The sequence below is a fragment of the Bos mutus genome, chromosome 4, assembly GCF_027580195.1.
Source record: "Bos mutus isolate GX-2022 chromosome 4, NWIPB_WYAK_1.1, whole genome shotgun sequence".
Taxonomy (NCBI): Eukaryota; Metazoa; Chordata; class Mammalia; order Artiodactyla; family Bovidae; genus Bos; species Bos mutus.
The window spans coordinates 10,213,222-10,232,801 of NC_091620.1; the positions used below are offsets into that span (position 1 = coordinate 10,213,222).

Here is a 19,580-nt window from a genome sequence, read left to right on the forward strand (position 1 = left end):
AAGAGTTGACTCATTGGAAAAGACTCTGATGCTGGGAGGGATTGGGGGCAGGAGGAGAAGGGGACGACAGAGGGTGAGATGGCTGGATGGCATCACTGACTCAATGGACGTGAGTCTGAGTGAACTCCAGGAGTTGGTGATGGACAGGGAGGCCTGGCGTGCTGCAGTCCATGGGGTTGCAAAGAGTCAGACACGACTGAGCAACTGAACTGAACTGAACTGAATCTGTATCTAGATAGCTCTATCTATAAATAGATAGTAAAGTGAGTGAAGTCACTCAGTCGTGTCCAACTCTTTGCGACCCCATAGACTGTAGCCTACCAGGCTCCTCTGTCCATGGGATTTTCCAGGCAAGAGTACTGGAGTGGGTTGCCATTTCCTTCTCCAGAGGATCTTCCCAACCCAGGGATAGAAACCGGGTCTCCCGCATTGTAGGCAGATGCTTTACTGTCTTAGCCACCAGGGAAGCCACCAGGGAAGCCACCAGGAAAATAGTAAAATACCTCCTCAATTGATACAATTCAGCTTCAAGACTACAGTTGAGCTTTTACTGAACTTCACCTGTGTTACATCTATATCTCCTTTTCTCCCTCACCAAAGACATTGAAGAAGCTGAAATTAGAACATCCCATGATTACTCTTTTTTTTAATGTCCCATATTACACCACAACAGTGTAAGAATACCAGTAGTAATAATTACTGAAGCATTAAAACCATTTTGCTAATGTTCTTCCTGTTAACCATCCCCCATTGTTTTTTATTTCAGTTAAAAATATATATATATATAACATAAAATTTGCCATTTTAACCACTTGGAAGTGTACAGTTTAGTGGCCTTAATTATATTCACAGTATTGTGCGACCATCACCACCATCTGTTTCCAAGTTTCTCATCACCCAGAACAGAAGCTCTGTAGCCTTTAGGTAATAACTCCCCATTTCCTGCTACCTCACCCCCTGGTAACTTCTAATATACTTTCTGTCTCTATGAATTTGCCTACTGTATATATTTCATATAAGTGTCAATCACTCCATTTTAAAAATAGTGCACTATATTTATATTGTCAGAACATATATCCATCACACACTGCACTTTCTCCTTTGCTGTCATTTAGCCTTAGTTCTCTGGGTAACTGCATATTTATTGCCCACTGCCAGCCCTTATAGTGATGCCTCTTGAGTCATTTTAGTTGTATGAAGCTTGTTCTTTAGCACAGTGCTTAGGAAGGGCTGTGCAATCAGTGTCTCTTGAAATCTTCCATGTTGATAATATGGACGATTATCTGCCCTTTACACTAGAAAATCAGTTTTTGCTGTATATAAAAGCCATGACTCACACTTTTTTCTTCCTGGAATATATTAAAAGGGCTTCTCCCATTTTCTTTTCATGCAAAAATTGCTGTCAAAAATGTGATGACAATTTAATTTTCTTTCCTGTATAAATCGTGTGTTCTCTTTCTAGCTAAATAATTACCCCCACTTCTGCCTTTTTTAAGGAGAAGTAAATGGCAACCTACTCCAGTATTGTTCCCTGGGAAATCCCATGAACAGAGGAGCCTGGTGGGCTACAGTATATGGGGTTGCAAATAATTGGACACAACTGAGCACGCACTGCCTTTTTAAAGTCCAGCAATTTTACGAGACTATGCCTTATTATTATTGTCACAGCATTTCTAGCCCAGTTGTTCTGGGCTAATATTCTCAGATATGTTGTATACTGTTATTTATTTTTTTCAGGAAACTTTTTTCTTGAATGACAGTCTGTAATATTTGCTCTGTTCTGTAGGTTTTGGTTTTCTCCTTTAGGAAGTAGATCTTCTTTGCCTATCCCCAATTTTCATCACTTCTTTCAAAAATTTTCCTCTTTAATCACGTAAAAATTATTGAGGCAATTTTAGATTCACATGCAGTTAAGAGATAATACAGAAAAAGTCTAGGTATCTTTCACCCAGTCTCCCTCAGTGGTAATATCTTGCTTAGCTATAGTGGAATATCAAAACCAGGAACCTGACATTGATACAGTCCATCATCCTTATCAGATTTCACCAGTTTTGCATGAACTCGTGTGTACATTTAGTTATGTGCGATTTTATCACATGTGTAGATTCACATGAGCATCACGCCACTCAAGATGGAAATGGGTAACTTCCCAGGTGGCACAGTGGTAAAGAATCTGCCTCCCAGTGCAGGAGATGCAAGACACGTGGGTTCGATCCCTGAGTTGGGAAGATCCCCTGGAGTAGGAAATGGCAACCACTCCAGTATTCTTGCCTGGGAAATCCCATGGACTCAGGAGCCTGAGGGGTACAGTCCATGGGGTTGCAAAGAGTCGGACATGACTGAGCACAACATACTTCCAGTCAAGATACAGGAGTTTTGTCACGTGAATCCCTTTAATAGCAACAGCTGCCTCCATCCTTCTCATCTTCCCATAATCTGTTCCCCTTCTCTGGAATGTTGTCATTTCAAGAAGCCTATATAAATGGAATCATATAGTGTATGTATAACCTTTGAGGGTTGACTTTTTTTTTTTTTTTTTTTGCTTAGCCTCATTCCCTGGAGATTCATCCAAGCTGTTAAATGTATCAACGGTTCACTCCTTTGTGTTGCTGAGTAGTATTCCTTGTTGAATACACCACAATTAGTTTAACCAGTCATCTCTCAAAGGACATCTGGGCTGGTCTCAGTGTTTGGTTACTGCAAATACAGCTTTTATGAGCATTCATGTGTAGGCTTTTGGACATGTACAGTTCCAGCCTGCCTGCTTTTCGCTGGATACGTGTTGTTCTGGGGTTCCGTTGTCCTCAAATGCTGCCCATCACTCCCTCCTCCTTCCTCCTGCACAGATTCCAGTGCCATAAAGGTCTTGTGGCTTTGTGGCTTTTCGTCTGGTTTTGTTATCCACATTTTCCATGGACTTCTGTTCTCAAGTTTTTCTGTCTTTCTGTGAGTGTTCAGAGAGATTGAAAACGTATGCTGTGCTGCCCCCGTGCTTCATAGAATCTACACCTCAGCCATATTGTTTTCAAAATATTATATTTTAGTCTGTATTTCTAGAATTTGTGTCATGAGTGAAGCCCACACACTTCAGCTCTGCCTGTTGTAAGAGATTTTATGTAAATTAGTCCAAATTGGTCTTTTAGACCTGGAAGCCAGGCCTAAATTCATATACCAGCTCTCACTTACTAGCTGTTACTTTGAGCATGTTAATTAACCTCTCTGTACTTCAGTTTCTTCGTGTGTTAAGTGGGGAGAATGAATTCATTAGCTTCCTGCAATAATTAAATCAGGTAATACACGTAAGATGCCTAGAGTAGTGCGTGGCACATAGTAATTGCTTATGTAAATGTTAGTGATTATTATTTTCTTTGCACACATGTGTTCTTTTTTATAGTAAACTTGCCATTTTATCTTTATTATTATTATTTTGGCTGCCCTGGGTCTCCGTTGTGGCATGCAGGCGTTCTCTAGTTTTGGTGGTTGAGCTCTAGAGCCTGAGGGCTCAGTATTTGTGGCACATAGGCCTCTCGAGTTGTGTGCAGCCTTACCTGCCCCGTGGCACATGGGATCTTAGTTCCCTGACAGGGACTGAGCCCACATCCTCTGTGTTGGAAGGAGGATTCTGAACCATTGGACCACCAGGAAAGTCCCCACATCAGTGTTCTAAATCAATAGATAAGAACTGGAGCCTATTATACAGAGTGAAGTAAGTCAGGAAGAGGAAGACGAATACTGTAAATTGATGCATACGTATGGAATTTAGAAAGATGGTAACAATGATCCTACATTGAGGGCAGCAAAGGAGACACAGAACAGACTTTTGGACTTAGTGGGAGAAGGCGAGGGTGGGATGATTTGAGATAATAGCATTGAAACGTGTACATTACCATATGCAAAAAGGATACCAGTGCAAGTTCGATGCATGAAGCAGGGCACCTTAAGCCAGTACTCTGGGACAACCCAGATGGACAGGGTGTGAAGGGAGGTGGGAGGAAAGGTTCAGAATGGGGGGACACATGCGTACCCCATGGCTGATGCATGTTGGTGTGTGGCAAAAATCATCACAATATTGTGTAGTAAGTATCCGCCAATTAAAGTAATTATTAAAAAGATATGAAAAAGTTTACCTCTGAGAGGGCAAGGCTTATTTCTTTCATTTTGAATTTCTTGGGGGAAAACTCCCATCAACCAGAAATTAATATCTCTCCTACCGTCTTTTTCCTTCAAAAAATGGTGTTAAAGTAAATTCTTTGCTATTTTGTAATCAACTTGCTTCTGGAAAGTAGGACTGTCCTTCCATACCCTGTCTGCATATAGCAAGTGCCGGATAGCCGGATTCACCGTGACTGCGACGTGGACAGCTTTCCACGCCGGATGCATTAATGCACGTGCCCGCTCTGCCCTATGTTGCAGCACCCTGCCTAGTCTGGATGCCCCGTACCCCATGCTGGTATTGGCCGGTCCTCAAGCATGTGGTAAACGAGAACTCGCTCACCGCCTCTGCAGACAGTTCAGCACTTACTTCAGATACGGGTGAGTTTATTGGCTGCTAAGGCTATAAAATGTCAGCTGTTGCTCACAATGGCTATTAATTTTAAGCAAGTTAAAAAACAAGCATAGAAGGCTTATGAGCTGCTTTGCCGGTTATTACACTGTGATATACACTGTATTTATTTGTTTATTTTTTACTTTAACCCTCCAAATGTTTTGATGCACTCAGCCACAGCCAAAATCCTGCTCCAAGATTTGGAACTACATGCGGTTTTAACCAGAGAAGGCAATGGCAACCCACTCCAGTACTTTTGCCTAGAAAATCCCATGGAGGGAGGAGCCTGGTAGGCTGCAGTCCATGGGGTCGCTAAAGTCGGACCCGACTGAGCGACTTCACTTTCACTTTTCACTTTCATGCATTGGAGAAGGAAATGGCAACCCACTCCAGTGTTCTTGCCTGGAGAATCCCAGGGACGGGGGAGCCTGGTGGGCTGCCATCTATGAGGTTGCACAGAGTCGGACATGACTGAAGGGACTTAGTAGTAGTAGTAGTGGTTTTAATTAAGTCTCGTGGTATTGGAGCATGGCCTCTTCCTATCGCCATGTGGTGTGACACGCGAATCACAACATTATGATTGGGGTGTGGGGGGTGTGTCTGCACTCCAGTCACAGCCTCTCCTCATCACTGTCGGAGCGCACGCTGCCAGCATGTCAGCTGCTTTATTTCCGCTCAGGTCATATTTCAGAAGGAAGGAATGAGAAATGACAGCCAAAGGGTTCCTTTTCCTTACCCTCAGGTTAGCATTCAGTACCCTTTCAGTTTTCTGGGGCAGATATTTCGCTGTGTGATTCCCAAATGACTCAGTGAAAATAGCTGGATATATCCAAAACACAAGAACCTTGCGGGGAAATCATCAGCTGGACTTAGAGACTTTTTAAAGGTTTCTGTGTCTCAGTGTTAGAGTTATCGCTGTGGCCTTTTCAACTGGCTTCCTCTTTTCTTTTTTACATATAGCAAAGACCTTACTTTTAGATTAGTGATGTTTCTCAGTGAGCTGAGAATGTGACTGCAAAGATACATAAGACGGCAAGAAAAAGAAATGTAAGTTATGTTCTAATGCTGTTACAGACAAGTTCCTTCCCTTAAGCTACATGTGTTCAAACAATGTAAACACTGTGTTAAACAGGTTCATTTATGCTGAATAAAATTATATCCAGCATTTGAGCAACTCCAGGAAACAAATACTATGGAAGAATTTACTCATTAATCTATTCTAAACACCCTGAAGCAATAAAAAGTAAATTAAAACTTAATATCAGAATTGAAAAGGGCAGAGTGTCTTTATGCTTATACAGCGGTATAGAACCTGCTTCGAAAGATAAGTGGAGCATAATGAATGGATGATCAAATTAGAGCAAAAAAGATATCTCTTGACTATGGTGCTAATGTGTAAACCTGGAACCTTTTAGTGAACCAAAGTAACTTACATGAACCAAGGCTTTCCTGCTTAGAAGTCCTTTCACATGTCTGACACCAGTTCTGTTGCAAATGATTCAGAGCCCATCCTTCGTGTTTGTTTGTGGTTTACTCTCTGAGGCATGTAGGGCCAGATGTGTTCTTGGAGATGTCTGTTAAGTCATCGTCAAGGTTCTTATCCAGTTGGCCTTGACATTCTCACTGGATAGCCCCCACCTCTACCCCACCAATGTTCATTTTCATTAAATCCTGCTTTTCCACTGTTACAAATATCTGTCCATCATGCTTTTGATGATGTACTTAATGCCTGGTTCCCCTGCTCGACTGTAAGCCCAGTGAGGGTGGGGACCAATGCCAGCTTTGCTCATGACTAAGTTCCCAGTGTTCAGTGGATGGCCAGGCACTTCCAATTGCATGAGAAATATTTATTAAATGAATGACTAAGTGATTGTCTGATGAGTTAATTAGTGGTATTACCTGCAAAATTCAGTGGGAAATTACTATGCTAAGAAGCATAGGTGTTTTTTTTTTTTTTTTCCAACCTCCACTGATGGGTACATGGAGAGATGAAGAGATTCATTCATTTGTTCATCCATTCTTTCTATAAAGATTTATTGAGTTCTTCCCATGTGTTGGGCCCTGAAGATGCAGTGGGAACAATATTGATGAGGCCCTTGCCTTAATGTCTGTAATGTATTTGGAAATAAATGGAGAGACTCTGAAGGTGGGGAACTCAGACCTTAAATAGTTAGCATCATATGCACTTTGTCTGGAGGCACAGGATGACAAAATGGAAATCCTAAATTAGCTTCCTGCTCCTCTAATGGTACTGTTACCACTGCTATTTTTCTCCTCTGGATAGGATTAGTGACGAGTAGAAAGATACCTGAGTGGAAAGACCTGCAGTCACCCTCCCACCTCCCTCATGGGCTCAAAAGCCTTGTCTGACTGTGCATTGGCATCTTCATGGAGGCAGAGATCAGGGCTTGTAAATAGGAGGGTCATTCTAAGAATTTCACCAAGGCATGGATCAAAGAGCATGTCATGCGTGCTTGCTAAGTCGCTTCAGTTGTGTCCGACTCTTTGCAACCCTTTGGGCTGTAGCCCGCCAGGCTTCTCTGTCCATGGGATTCTCCAGGCAAGAATACCAGAGTGGGTTGCCATGCCCATCTCCAGGGGGTCTTCCCCATCCAGGGATAGAACCCGCATCTCTTATCTCTCCCGCGCTGACAGGCGAGTTGTTTTACTATGAGCGCCACCTGGGGAGCCCAAAGAGCATATCATTGGACTATAAAGAGTATTAGGAAACCAGTAATTTCATGCAATAAGAAAGTCAGATAGTACTATGATGATATGCGGCAACTTTCTAATTAAAACAAATGATAAAACCAAAGCATATCCTCAGGGGCAAGCCATTGCTCTTGTTTAGATTTTTCTTTTATTTTAGTCTTCAGCCAACATAAATTTTATTGATTTTTAATTAAATGGGAAAAAAAGGCTTGAACATAGTCTCATTGTGAAACACATAAACATTTACAAGGGCACTTTCTCTAGCGCTTGCTTGAATCTTTTCTTTCCCTCCTAGTTAGCTCATTTTCTCCTGGCATTTTGTCTTTCTTTTTAAATTGCATTTACCCAAGACCATGACATTCAATGAAATATTCACATACTGAATTGCATATCCAGATGTATAAATATTAAAAATGTATCTCAGTGGTATAACAGATATTGGGATGGCTGAGAGATTGTTCTCTTGCCTCAGAATCTGATTTTAGTATTTGTTCTTGGTTTTAGGAATAGGCTGGATGTTCTTTCTTTACCAGTATTAGTTATAAGTGACCTAAAGATGGGGCTTCCCAGGTGGCTCACTGATAAAGAATCTACCTGCCAATGCAGGAGATGCAGGTTCAATCCCTGAGTCAGAAAGATCCCCTGGAGAAGGGCATGGCAACCCACTCTGGTATTCTTGCCTGGAAAATCCCATAGACAGAGGAGCCTGGCAAGCTATAGTCCATAGGGTCACAAAGAGTCAGATATGGCTGAGCAACTGAGCATGCATCCATGCCTTCTGAGTCTCTCCACTTATTTTCAGTCTTACTATTACTGCACAGATCAGTAGCTTCCTGGAAGAGTGCTGGATAATGAGAGAAACATAAAACAATACCAGCACGCCTGTTCATCTTCCAGATTTAAGGCCTTGAAAGTGATCTGAAGAGGCATGAAAGCAAAACCTTATTCTTCTTAGAGAAATCTTTATTTTTATAACCTTTTCATGATGTTGACTACTAAATATATTCTACTAATAATACGGTAAATCAGAGACTCATAGCTATTGAGCTAAATGAGATGATATGAGCTATAGCTCCCTAGTGCCATCTAATCTAATGCCCCTTTATACAGATGTGACAGACTAGTAGAGTGGTTTATTTATTCTTTCTGTCAGTGTTTCTTAAGCACTATCTGTGTGCCTTGTTCCAGCGAAAAAACTGTGAAACAAGCAGACATGGGTCTTGTCCTCCTGGCAGCCTACAACCTATATGAGATTCAGTTAAGTAAAGCCATCTAACAAGATAGGCACTCATCTCACACGCTAGTAAAGTAATACTCAAAATTCTCCAAGCCAGGCTTCAGCAATATGTGAACCGTGAACTTCCTGATGTTCAAGCTGGTTTTAGAAAAGGCAGAGGAACCAGAGATCAAATTGCCAACATCTGCTGGATCATCAAAAAAACAAGAGAGTTCCAGAAAAACATCTATTTGTGCTTTATTGACTATGCCAAAGCCTTTGACTGTGTAGATCACAATAAACTGTGGGAAATCCTGAAAGAGATGGGAATACCAGACCACCTGACCGCCTCTTGAGAAATTTGTATGCAGGTCAGGAAGCAACAGTTAGAACTGGACATGGGACAACAGACTGGTTCCAAATAGGAAAAGGGGTACGTCAAGGCAGTATATTGTCACCCTGTTTATTTAACTTATATGCAGAGTACATCATGAGAAACGCTGGACTGGAAGAAACACAAACTGAAATCAAGATTGCCAGGAGAAATATCAATAACCTCAGATGTGCAGATGACACCACCCTTATGGCAGAAGGTGAAGAGGAACTAAAAAGCCTCTTGATGAAAGTGAAAGTGGAGAGTGAAAAAGTTGGCTTAAAGCTCAACATTCAGAAAACAAAGATCATGGCATCCGGTCCCATCACTTCATGGGAAATAGATGGGAAAACAGTGGAAACAGTGTCAGACTTTATTTTTCTGGGCTCCAAAATCACTGCAGATGGTGACTGCAGCCTTGAAATTAAAAGACGCTTACTCCTTGGAAGGAAAGTTATGACCAACCTAGATAGCATATTGAAAAGCAGAGACATTACTTTGCCAACCTAGTCAAGGCTATGGTTTTTCCTGTGGTCATGTATGGATGTGAGAGTTGGACTGTGAAGAAGGCTGAGCGCCAAAGAATTGATGCTTTTGAACTGTGGTGTTGGAGAAGACTCTTGAGAGTCCCTTGGACTGCAAGGAGATCCAACCAGTCCATTCTGAAGGAGATCAGCCCTGGGATTTCTTTGGAAGGAATGATTCTAAAGCTGAAACTCCAGTACTTTGGCCACCTCATGTGAAGAGTTGAGTCATTGGAAAAGACTGATGCTGGGAGGGATTGGGGGCAAGAGGAGAAGGGGATGACAGAGGATGAGATGGCTGGATGGCATCAGTGACTCAATGGACGTGAGTCTGAGTGAACTCCGGGAGTTAGTGCTGGACAGGGAGGCCTGGCGTGCTGTGATTCATGGGGTCGCAAAGAGTCGGACACGACTGAGCGATTGATCTGATCTGATCTGATCTGATGGTGAGGGAAGTGAAGAATCTCTGTGACAGAAGAAATCAGGGGTAAATGGGATGTGAGATTTGAGCAGGGAATGCAGTCCAGGCAGAAAGAACAACAGCACATTTGATTAACTGAGAGTGTTATACTCTGTAGCCTGTCTAGGCGTGAAGCATGGAGGAAGATGGCAGAAGATGGGACCAGAGAAAAAGTCAGGGGTTTGGCCATAAAGGATCTCTGAGCAGAGGAGTGTCAGGGTCACAGCTGCATTTCAGAAAGTGGCCCCTGTGGGCAGTTTGGGAGAGGGTTTGGGGAAGGAAGGCTGGAAACTAGGAGACTGGGGAGGATGTAGTGACAGGTGCTGGTGGCACGAATTAGAAAGTGGTATGTAGTTACTGGAAAGTGGACAGAGTAGTGGATCCCTGGAATTTGATAGTCAGACACAGTATATGCTGGAATCTTCTGTGTTCCTGATCTCTTAAATTGTATCCAGCAACTTACTGATACACATTTGCATTGGGCATTGGGACCAATTCGGCATGCCTACCAAGCACCCTCAGAATACCTGGGCATTTGTGAACACCCAGTTCCCTTGCTCACAATATGGCATTCTATAAATATGCTTGAATTTGGATGCACTCACAGCCAAAATGCGCTCTGCCTAAATATTTGCAGTAACAAGTTCATTATTTCTTAAGGCAATCTGGTCCAGAATTGAGATTCTAAATCTGCACACTTCTGAATTACACTGAAAAAACTTCTACTCCCTCAGCCATCTCCTAGCTCTTCTTAGACATCTTTGTTTCTTCCTCTTATATCTTCCCGGATGTAGAGACATTTCATTATTTGGCCTGGCCTTCCAGATTCCTTTCTGTCCTGATCATCTCCCCCAGCCCACGGACTTGGTTTGTTAGGATCCTAGATGACAGCTGGCCAGTGAATCGGCCTTTGAGAATGTGTAACTCACCCTTAGACTTTTGAGCACCTGTGTTATAGTCTGAGGTTAACTGCTAACTCAGCTCTTTTGTCTGTTAAATGAAACTAACAGGGAGTATGGCTCCCATCACAAACCAGGTTTTAACTAACATACCATGATTGAACTAGTAAGTTAGTAAAAATAAACTCATAGAAATGTAAATTACAATTGAAATTATGTTTAGACTGGGGACAGGAAAGATATTAAAGGTGATGGCCCAAGCAAATTTCTTTATCTGGTATTGTGTTTATCTCAGTTTAATGAACATTGCTTTCACTATGAAGTATTTCCTTTTTAAGATATTCATATTTGGACAGCATGCTACAGAGCAGACATTTCTATATGTGAAAACTGGATGACAGATTGAAAAAACCGTAGGTCATCCCAGGTCCTTCTTAATAGAAAGTTCCACAGTGGATGCCGGTTCTGTCATCAGCATTCTCCACGCCAGTGAAGCCATCCCTTTATTTACCTGCCTAGAAGCTTCAGATTGCTTCTTTGCTTTGTCTTTCTTTTAGAAATTCTGAGAAAATCCCTGCCGCTCAATTCCTTTGTTGGAAAATGCAAATTCAGTACAGTGTGTAAAGGCTACATTAAGGGTGCACCGTACCCGAAGCGAAGTCACTGAGTTATCTGTCCTGACTGTCAAGGACACCAACAAACAGAAGGTCTCAGGTCCCTGCCAAATGGTGGGAAGAGATGTTGGTGCGAGCAAACACCTCAACAAAGGTTGTGGTGTTTGGACCGCCTTCTCTTAGAATATGTGCACTTTCTTCAGTATGCAATTTAAATGTGATCTTAAAACCTTTACATTTATACTATTGTTAGTTCTTGGCTATAAAGCAGGGGAACAATAGTATGAATTATAAAAGCTTGTTGGTTTTTTACTTTGAAATGGAGAAGATGTTGAGGTTGTGACTTTACCCTCTTAGTTCAGTTCAGTCACTCAGTCATGTCCAACTCTTTGTGACACCATGAACTGCAGCACACCAGGCCTCCCTGTCTATTACCAACTCCCGGAGTTTACCCAAACTCATGTCCATTGAATCGGTGATACCATCCAACCATCTCATCCTCTGTCATCTCCTTATCCTCCTGCCCTCAATCTTTCCCAGCATCAGGGTCTTTTCAAATGAGTCAGCTCTTCGCATCAGGTGGCCAAAGTATTGGAGTTTCAGCTTCAACATCAGTCCTTCCAGTGAACACCCAGGACTGATCTCCTTTAGGATGGACTGGTTGGAACACTCAGCTTTCTTTATGGTCCAACTCTCACATCCATACATGATTACTGGAAAAATCATAGCCTTGACTAGACAGACCTTTGTTGGCAAAGTAATGTCTCTGCTTTTTAATATGCTGTCTAGGTCAGTCATAACTTTCCTTCCAAGGAGTAGGCGTCTTTTAGTTTCATGGCTGCAATCATCATCTGCAGTAATTTTGGAGCCCCAAAAAATAAAGTCTGACACTGTTTCCATTGTTTCCCGATCTATTTGCCATGAAATGATGGGACCAGATGCCATGATCTTAGTTTTCTGAATGTTGAGTTTTAAGCCAACTTTTTCACTCTCCTCTTTCACTTTCATCAAGAGGCTGTTTAGTCCTTCTTCACTTTCTGCCATAAGGGTGGTATCATCTGCATATCTGAGGTTATTGATATTTCTCCTGGCAATCTTGATTCCAGCTTGTGCTTCCTCCAGCCCAGCATTTCTCATGATGTACTCTACATATAAGTTAAATAAGCAAGGTGACAATATACAGCCTTGACATATTCCTTTTCCTATTTGGAACCAGTCTGTTGTTCCAACAGTTCTAACTGTTGCTTCCTGACCTGCATATAGGTTTCTCAAGTGGCAGGTCAGGTGGTCTGGTATTCCCATCTCTTTCAGAATTCTCCAGTTTATTGTGATCCACACAGTCAAAGGCTTTGGCATAGTCAATAAAGCACAAATAGATGTTTTTCTGGAACTCTCTTGCTTTTTCAATGATCCAGCAGATGTTGGCAATTTGATCTCTGGTTCCTCTGCCTTTTCTAAAACCAGCTTGAACATCTGGAATTTCACGGTTCACATATTGCTGAAGCCTGGCTTGGAGAATTTTGAGCATTACTTTACTAGTGTGTGAGATGAGTGCAATTGTGTGGTAGTTTGAGCATTCTTTGGCATTTCCTTACTTTGAGATTGAAATGAAAACTGACCTTTTCCAGTCCTGTGGCCACTGCTGAGTTTTCCAAATTTGCTGACATATTGAGTGCAGCACATTCACAGCATCATCTTTTAGGATTTGAAATAGCTCAACTGGAATTCCATCACTTCCACTAGCTTTGTTCGTAGTGATGCTTTCTAAGGCCCACTTGACTTCACATTCCAGGATGTCTTGCTCTAGGTGAGTGATCACATCATCATGATTATCTGGGTCATGAAGATCTTTTTTGTACAGTTCTTCTGTGTATTCTTGCCTCTTAGTGTGATCCTAAAAGGACTTGACTTCAGTGTCATCCTGTGGTTGTTACTGAGTCATGTTACTTCACTGATGTATCTCAGTTTCATCATCTGTAAAATGAGAACAGTAGTAATGAGGTAATAACAGTGGTAATGGTAATATAACCATTGGTAATGGTAATAATACCTACCTCATATCTTTTTGTGAGGAGTCAGTGAAACAGCATGTCATTTGTCTAGCTACTTGCATCTCCTGTTTTAAAGCCATAGGATAATCTAAAAATCAGTTTGCATTCCCAGAACTTAGCATTGGGAAGTCAGCATGTCTGAAATCAAGAGTCCTGGGCTAGTTGGGAGTCATAGTTTAGTTCTGGGACCAGTATTGGCCTGCTCTGTGGTCTTGGACAGGTCTTTTTTTTTTTTTTTTTGGTGGTGGGGGCATGCCACCTGTCATGTGGGATCTTAGTTACCCAACCAGGGATCAAGCCTGAGCCCCCTGCAGTGAAAATTCCCGAGTCTTAACCACTGAACCACCAGGGAAGTCCCTGGGCAAGTCATTTTTATAGTCATCTTAAAACGGAGCTTATCACAGCTACTGTCCACCTCACATGTTTGATTAATTCATTCATGTTACAGATATTTAGTAAATGCCTACTGTGGGCCAGGCACTGTGAATGAAGTAGCAGATTCGATGAACAAGATAAAGTGCTCCCTATTTACAATAGCTGGGACATGGACACAGCCTAGGTGTCCATCAGCAGATGGAGAAGGAAGTTGTGGTACATATACACAATGGAATATTACTCAGCCATAAAAAGGAATGCATTTGAGTCAGTTCTAGTGAGGTGGATGAACCTAGAGCCTGTTAGACAAAGTGAGGTTCATCAGAAAGAGAAAAACAAATACGTATATTGATGCATATATGTGGAATCTAGAAAAATGGTAAGGATGAACCTATGTGCAGGGCAGGAATAGAGACGCAGACATGGAAAACAGACGTGTGGGACGAGCGCGGGGAGGAGAGGCTGGGATGAACTCAGAGAGCAGCGTTGAAACACATACATTACCGTATATAAAGCAGATAGCTAGTGGAAATTTGCTGTATGACACAGGGAGCTCAAACCCAGTGCCCTGTGACTACCTGGAGGGGTGGGATGGGGAGAGGTGGGAGGGAGGTTCAAGAAGGAAGGGACATATGTATACTTAAGGGTGATTCGCATTGTGGTATGGCAGAAATTTTTAAAAATTAATGAAAAAATTTTTAGGAACATAAAGTGCTCCCTTTATGATTCATACATCCTCCTGGGGAAAAGAGGAAAAAACAGAAAAGAGAAGGAGTAACAGGGTAATTGGGGTGTGGTGAGCTGGTTGCATGCATGTGTGTGCTCAGTCGTGTCTGGCTCTTTGAGACTCATGGACTGTAGCCCTCCAGGCTCCTCTCTGTTCATAGAATTCTCCAGGCAAGAATACTAGAGCCGGTTGCCATTTTCCATTTTCTTCTTCAGGGGATCTTCCTAACCCAGAGATCAAACCTGGGTCTCCTGCATTGTAGGTGGGTTCTTTACCATCTGAGCCACCAAGGAAGCTGTGGGGATGTTATTTCAGACAGCGGGCAGAAAAGCCCTCTCTGGTTGAGCTGAGAATGCCATACTGAGAATTCCATACAGTGTTGGAATCATGGAGTCCCTCAGGAAATTCATATAGATTGATGAGTGTGGCAGGAATGAGGAACGAGCAGTCTCCACCCTCCAGCAGTGGAGGAGATGGGGTCCTGAACAAGGGGGCGGGGGAGGAGTTGGCGGCAGGCATTGAGACTACAGGTGGATAAAGAAGAGGTGCATAACCCAGCCACAGAGGGTCCAGAAAGGCCTTTTGAGAGTGACACTTAAACTGAGTCCTGAAGACAAGTGGGCTAACCAGATAGAGGAATGGGGTAGGGAGCATTCTAGAAAATAGCCATAGACCAGGGAGAGTATGAAAACATTTGGGTGAAAAGTATATGGGTAATAAATATTGTTTTATTTCTTAAAGTTTGATGATATGATATCAGAGGTCATGACTCGGAAGGTGGTCAGGAACAGTAAGTGAAAACTTAGTGTTGATAATCCAACACTAAATTTTGGGGGGCTCTAAAATCACTGCAGATAGTGACTGCAGCCATGAAATTAAAAGACTTACTCCTTGGAAGGAAAGTTATGACCAACCTAAACAGCATATTAAAAAGCAGAGACATTACTTTGCCAACAAAGGTCCGTCTAGTCAAGGCTATGGTTTTCCCAGTAGTCACATATGGATGTGAGAGTTGGACTATAAAGAAAGCTGAGCGCCGAGGAGTTGATGCTTTTGAACTGTGGTGTTGGAGAAGACTCTTGAGAGTCCCTTGGACTGCAAGGAGATCCAACCAGTCCATCCTAAAGGAGATCAGTCCTGGGTGTTCATTGGAAGGACTGATGTTGAAGCTGCACCTCCAATAATTTGGCCATCTGATGCGAAGAACTGACTCATCTGAAAAGACCCTGATGCTGGGGAAAGATTGAGGGCAGGAGAAGAAGGGAATGATAGAGGATGAAATGGTTGGATGGCATCACCGACTCAATGGACATGAGTTTGAGTAAACTCCGGGAGCTGGTGATGGACAGGGAGGCCTGGCATGCTGCAGTCCATGGGGTCACAAAGAGATACAACTGAGTGACTGATCTGAACTGAATCCAAAGTTTGTATAACCCCTATACAGCATAGCAAGTGAACATGTCTAGCACTGCCAAACATCAGGGTTTTCATGGTTACGTTACTTTATGATTTGTGGATCCATTTTTTAAAACATACTTTATGCCAAAACCTTTTCCATTTTGAATTTCAAATTAATAGAAAGAGACACTTTCTGTTTTCAGGGCCTGTCACACCACCAGACTGCCTTACTTTGGAGAAGGAGATCGGGTTGATTATCATTTTACCTCTCAAGAAGTTTTTGATGAAATGCAAAACATGGTAAGAATGCTCTTTATGTGCACAAGAAATACATGTTCTCTGGTAGAAGTATTAGGAGATCATGATAAGAAAGAGAACAATTACTTGGATGGATTCTCATTGAGTTGTGTTTTTAATACCTTTGATATATCATCGTCCACACACGGCTTTATGATCTTGGAGAAAATACTGTAAATCTCCAATGAAACTGAATAAAGAGATTTTTTAAGAAAACGGAAGAAAGAGCACCATGAAAAGTTCTTGAGATCTGTGTTTGTCAGGTGCTGCTATTTATGGTCAGATTTTACTCAAGATAAACGGCTCGCACAGAACTGATGTTACGCAGCTAACTTATGAATTGAGCACTTCCAGGGAGTTGGCGTGTTCTGTCCACAGACCACTCCCTGTGTTTGCTATCTTTGGTGCTTTCTAATTGTTGTGACCCTACGCACCATTTCAGCCAGTTGGTCTGCCCTGGACACGTACGTACACAGCCTTACTCTTCCCCTGAAACATCGCTGTGTGAGGAGTCCTCAGTCCCAGAGAGCTGGCAGGCAGGTCACTAACGCAGTTGGAAGCCCTCGACATTAGATCAGAAAAGATTCCTCATTTCCTTGAGGTCTGTGGCTTTCCTGGGTGAGGGTCACTACCCTGCTCTGGTCCCTTTCATAGGAGCTCTGGACAGTTTTATTCAATTTAAGGCTTTACCCCCTGAAACCCTGATCATCTGGTCATCGGTAGTAATTCACAACAACCTGGTGTCTGAGTTCATTTCCTTAAAAATAATTTATTTGCTCTTTCTTGGCCCTTCACATCAAAGGGAATCCTCACAACCCTAGTGTGTTTCATCTGTCAAAGGTATATTGCTAATGTCCATACATTATCCACCCATGACTTCAGTTAAAGAGTATCTCATATCTTCATCACTACTGATAAATCTGTAAGCCTTTTTATTCTCTTTTCAGGCATGGGCCTTAATTTTGTTTATCTTATCTTCACTTCTTTCTATCACTAAATTAATCGTACACCACTTTTTTTTTTCCCCCTGAAGCCTGGTGAAGGACAGGATTAAGGATTAATCTCTGTTTCTGCTTTTGAAAGATTACCATCCAACCAGTGATGCTCTTACTGCTGCAGGCTTCCTCCTCTCTGCCCCTGCTCCTTCATCTGTCCTTTCTCTGCCCCATCCTCGGATAACAGACCTGGCTTCCACCTCAGTGCAGGCAACTGTGGAGCATGTAGGCATAGGCTCTGCAGTTGCTATGAGTTTAATTGTGAATGACCAACTTTACACATGGTACATATTTTCTCTTGCTTTCACAGAGAAGCCGAGTGAGAAAGCCCTATAAGTCCCTCGGCCATTTTCCCTCTAATCTTGTCAGAAGAACATCTTGGAACTTCTTTATGATTTTCTCTCCTAGGGCTATATTTTAGAAGTTTGGTTTAATGTACCAAGGGTACTCTGAGACTTTCTATTTCTAAAAGCCATAATAGAAATCTGAGGAGTTATCTTGATATTAGTAAGAAGCCTTCTCTTAGGACTCTTTGGGTTGAAAGACAACTAGTTCCCCACACTGCTGTTAATTTCTCGTGGTAGAGTCTGGGGCATTTTTTATTGATTTAGTTCCACTGCTCTCAGTGCCCCACGGGCTCCCCTGATGTTTCAGACCTTATCTTGTCTGTAATCAAGTAAGTCCAACAGTCCCTAGTCTAAGAAATCACCATACGTCTGAACTGTATTTAGTCTTCTATTTACTCTCACTATGAAAGTTCTTGTGTACTGGAAAAGCACTCACTTTTACTGCCTCTGCTAACATGCATGACTTCACTGTGGTATCAGCATCTTTAACTTGAATTTTGTAGTTAAGATCTTTTCTTTAAAGGGAGCTTGAGGCTGTTTCGTGAAGAGAGACAAACCTAGAGAGGAGAAACTCACGACACCTTGTCAGCTGCATCAGTCACACCCACACACTCAGCCTCTGCACACAGAACCCCTCTACGGAACACTCCCCAGCCAGCCTGTCCCCTTCCAAGTCACAGTCCCCCTTAAGAGAAGCCCTGGCACACCCCAGCCCTGCACACCTGCTGTGGACAGTCACACTTCCCCACTCTGATGGGTACACGTAGACGAGCACACACTTCAATATACATTCCACACCCCCCAAAACACAGATCATCTCTCCATGTGCCCACAGACACATGAACCCTTAAGGCCATATACACAGTCACTCACCTGCATAGCCTCTTCTTCCCTGGTGGAAATAAGACCGCAGATATGGAGGTGTCTGAGATAAGATTATTGCTATGTATGAAGAAATCCACAGGCCGGAAGCCATGACAGGAGTATACCTCTCCAGAAGCTGGGGGACCACTCATCTCAATTCTTAACAAATCAGTTGAACAAGGCTTGTTTTATGTACACAAGTACAATGCAAGATTTCTCCCAACCCTCCCTTCTTCCAAAAAATGTTTTTTGGGTCCACTTGTGTGCCCTTGTACACACAAGTAAGCAAACTCATAGTCTACATCTGGAAAGTGATTCAAATATACATTGTAAAAAACAGGGTGAGTCACAGTAAACAAGATGAAATAAGTCATACCTGACAAGAGATTCAGATATCTGTTTATCTGTATATAAATATAATATAGATATTAAAAGGAAAGGAGTCATAGTGTTTGTTGCAGAGAATACAGTATGACATTGAGTGGGTAAAGTATTAAGGATATTTATTGTTGAGTCTTTAACTTTTAGAATATATAACATAAATTTCATTTGATTATGGGAGGGTATGGATTTTTCTCATTGCCCACACCAGACACATGCCCCAGAGACCCATCCCACCTGAGGGACACCCTATGTTTCATGGCCTTCCAACACCGCCCCCTGACAGGTAGCCCACCCCCCATCCCCATGGATCTCCAGAACCTCCAGGCCAGGAGGCACAGGGTAGCATCAGAGACCCCCAAACTGCTACTGTTTGTAACGACAGTGCTGGCTGTTGCAGGGCTTCGGAGGATGGGGCTCAGCCTGAGGAGTTTTCACTTCATTATTTATTTCAAAATCATGTATCGTAAGAGTCCTGGTGGCCAAGGATGTCCACATTTTTCTTTCTTCTGTTGTCATCAGCATCCACCTTGTAATTTAGTAAATATCATATCATCAAAGGAAAAGTCAAGACAATTTTGAGAGATGTTTCTAGTTCTTTTTTTCTTTCTTTTTTACACATGACTACAGTTTCAGGAGGAGCTTCCGGAATATAATGAGAAGGCAGTATTTATACCTCAAATGTCTAGAGGGCACCCAGCGAGGCTGCTGAATACATTTGGGGCAGTTCCAATAAAAAGCTGTGTTTATGAGGAAAAGCAGGAGGGGTCTGTATTTTACAGCTTATCTCAGAATGCAAAA

At 42.4% G+C, this 19,580-nt stretch overlaps 1 protein-coding gene across 3 annotated transcripts in view; it reads left to right on the top strand.

Moving 5' to 3' along the window:
• The window catches only part of LRGUK (leucine rich repeats and guanylate kinase domain containing), a 106,402-nt gene that overhangs the window by 38,935 nt on the left and 47,887 nt on the right, over nt 1–19,580 (top strand). For all 3 annotated transcript variants that reach the window (XM_070369030.1, XM_070369031.1, XM_070369032.1), the window contains exons 11-12: nt 4,414–4,533; nt 16,099–16,195. In XM_070369030.1, the coding sequence (XP_070225131.1) occupies nt 4,414–4,533; nt 16,099–16,195 (217 nt within the window). The remainder of the gene's footprint in view (nt 1–4,413; nt 4,534–16,098; nt 16,196–19,580) is intronic.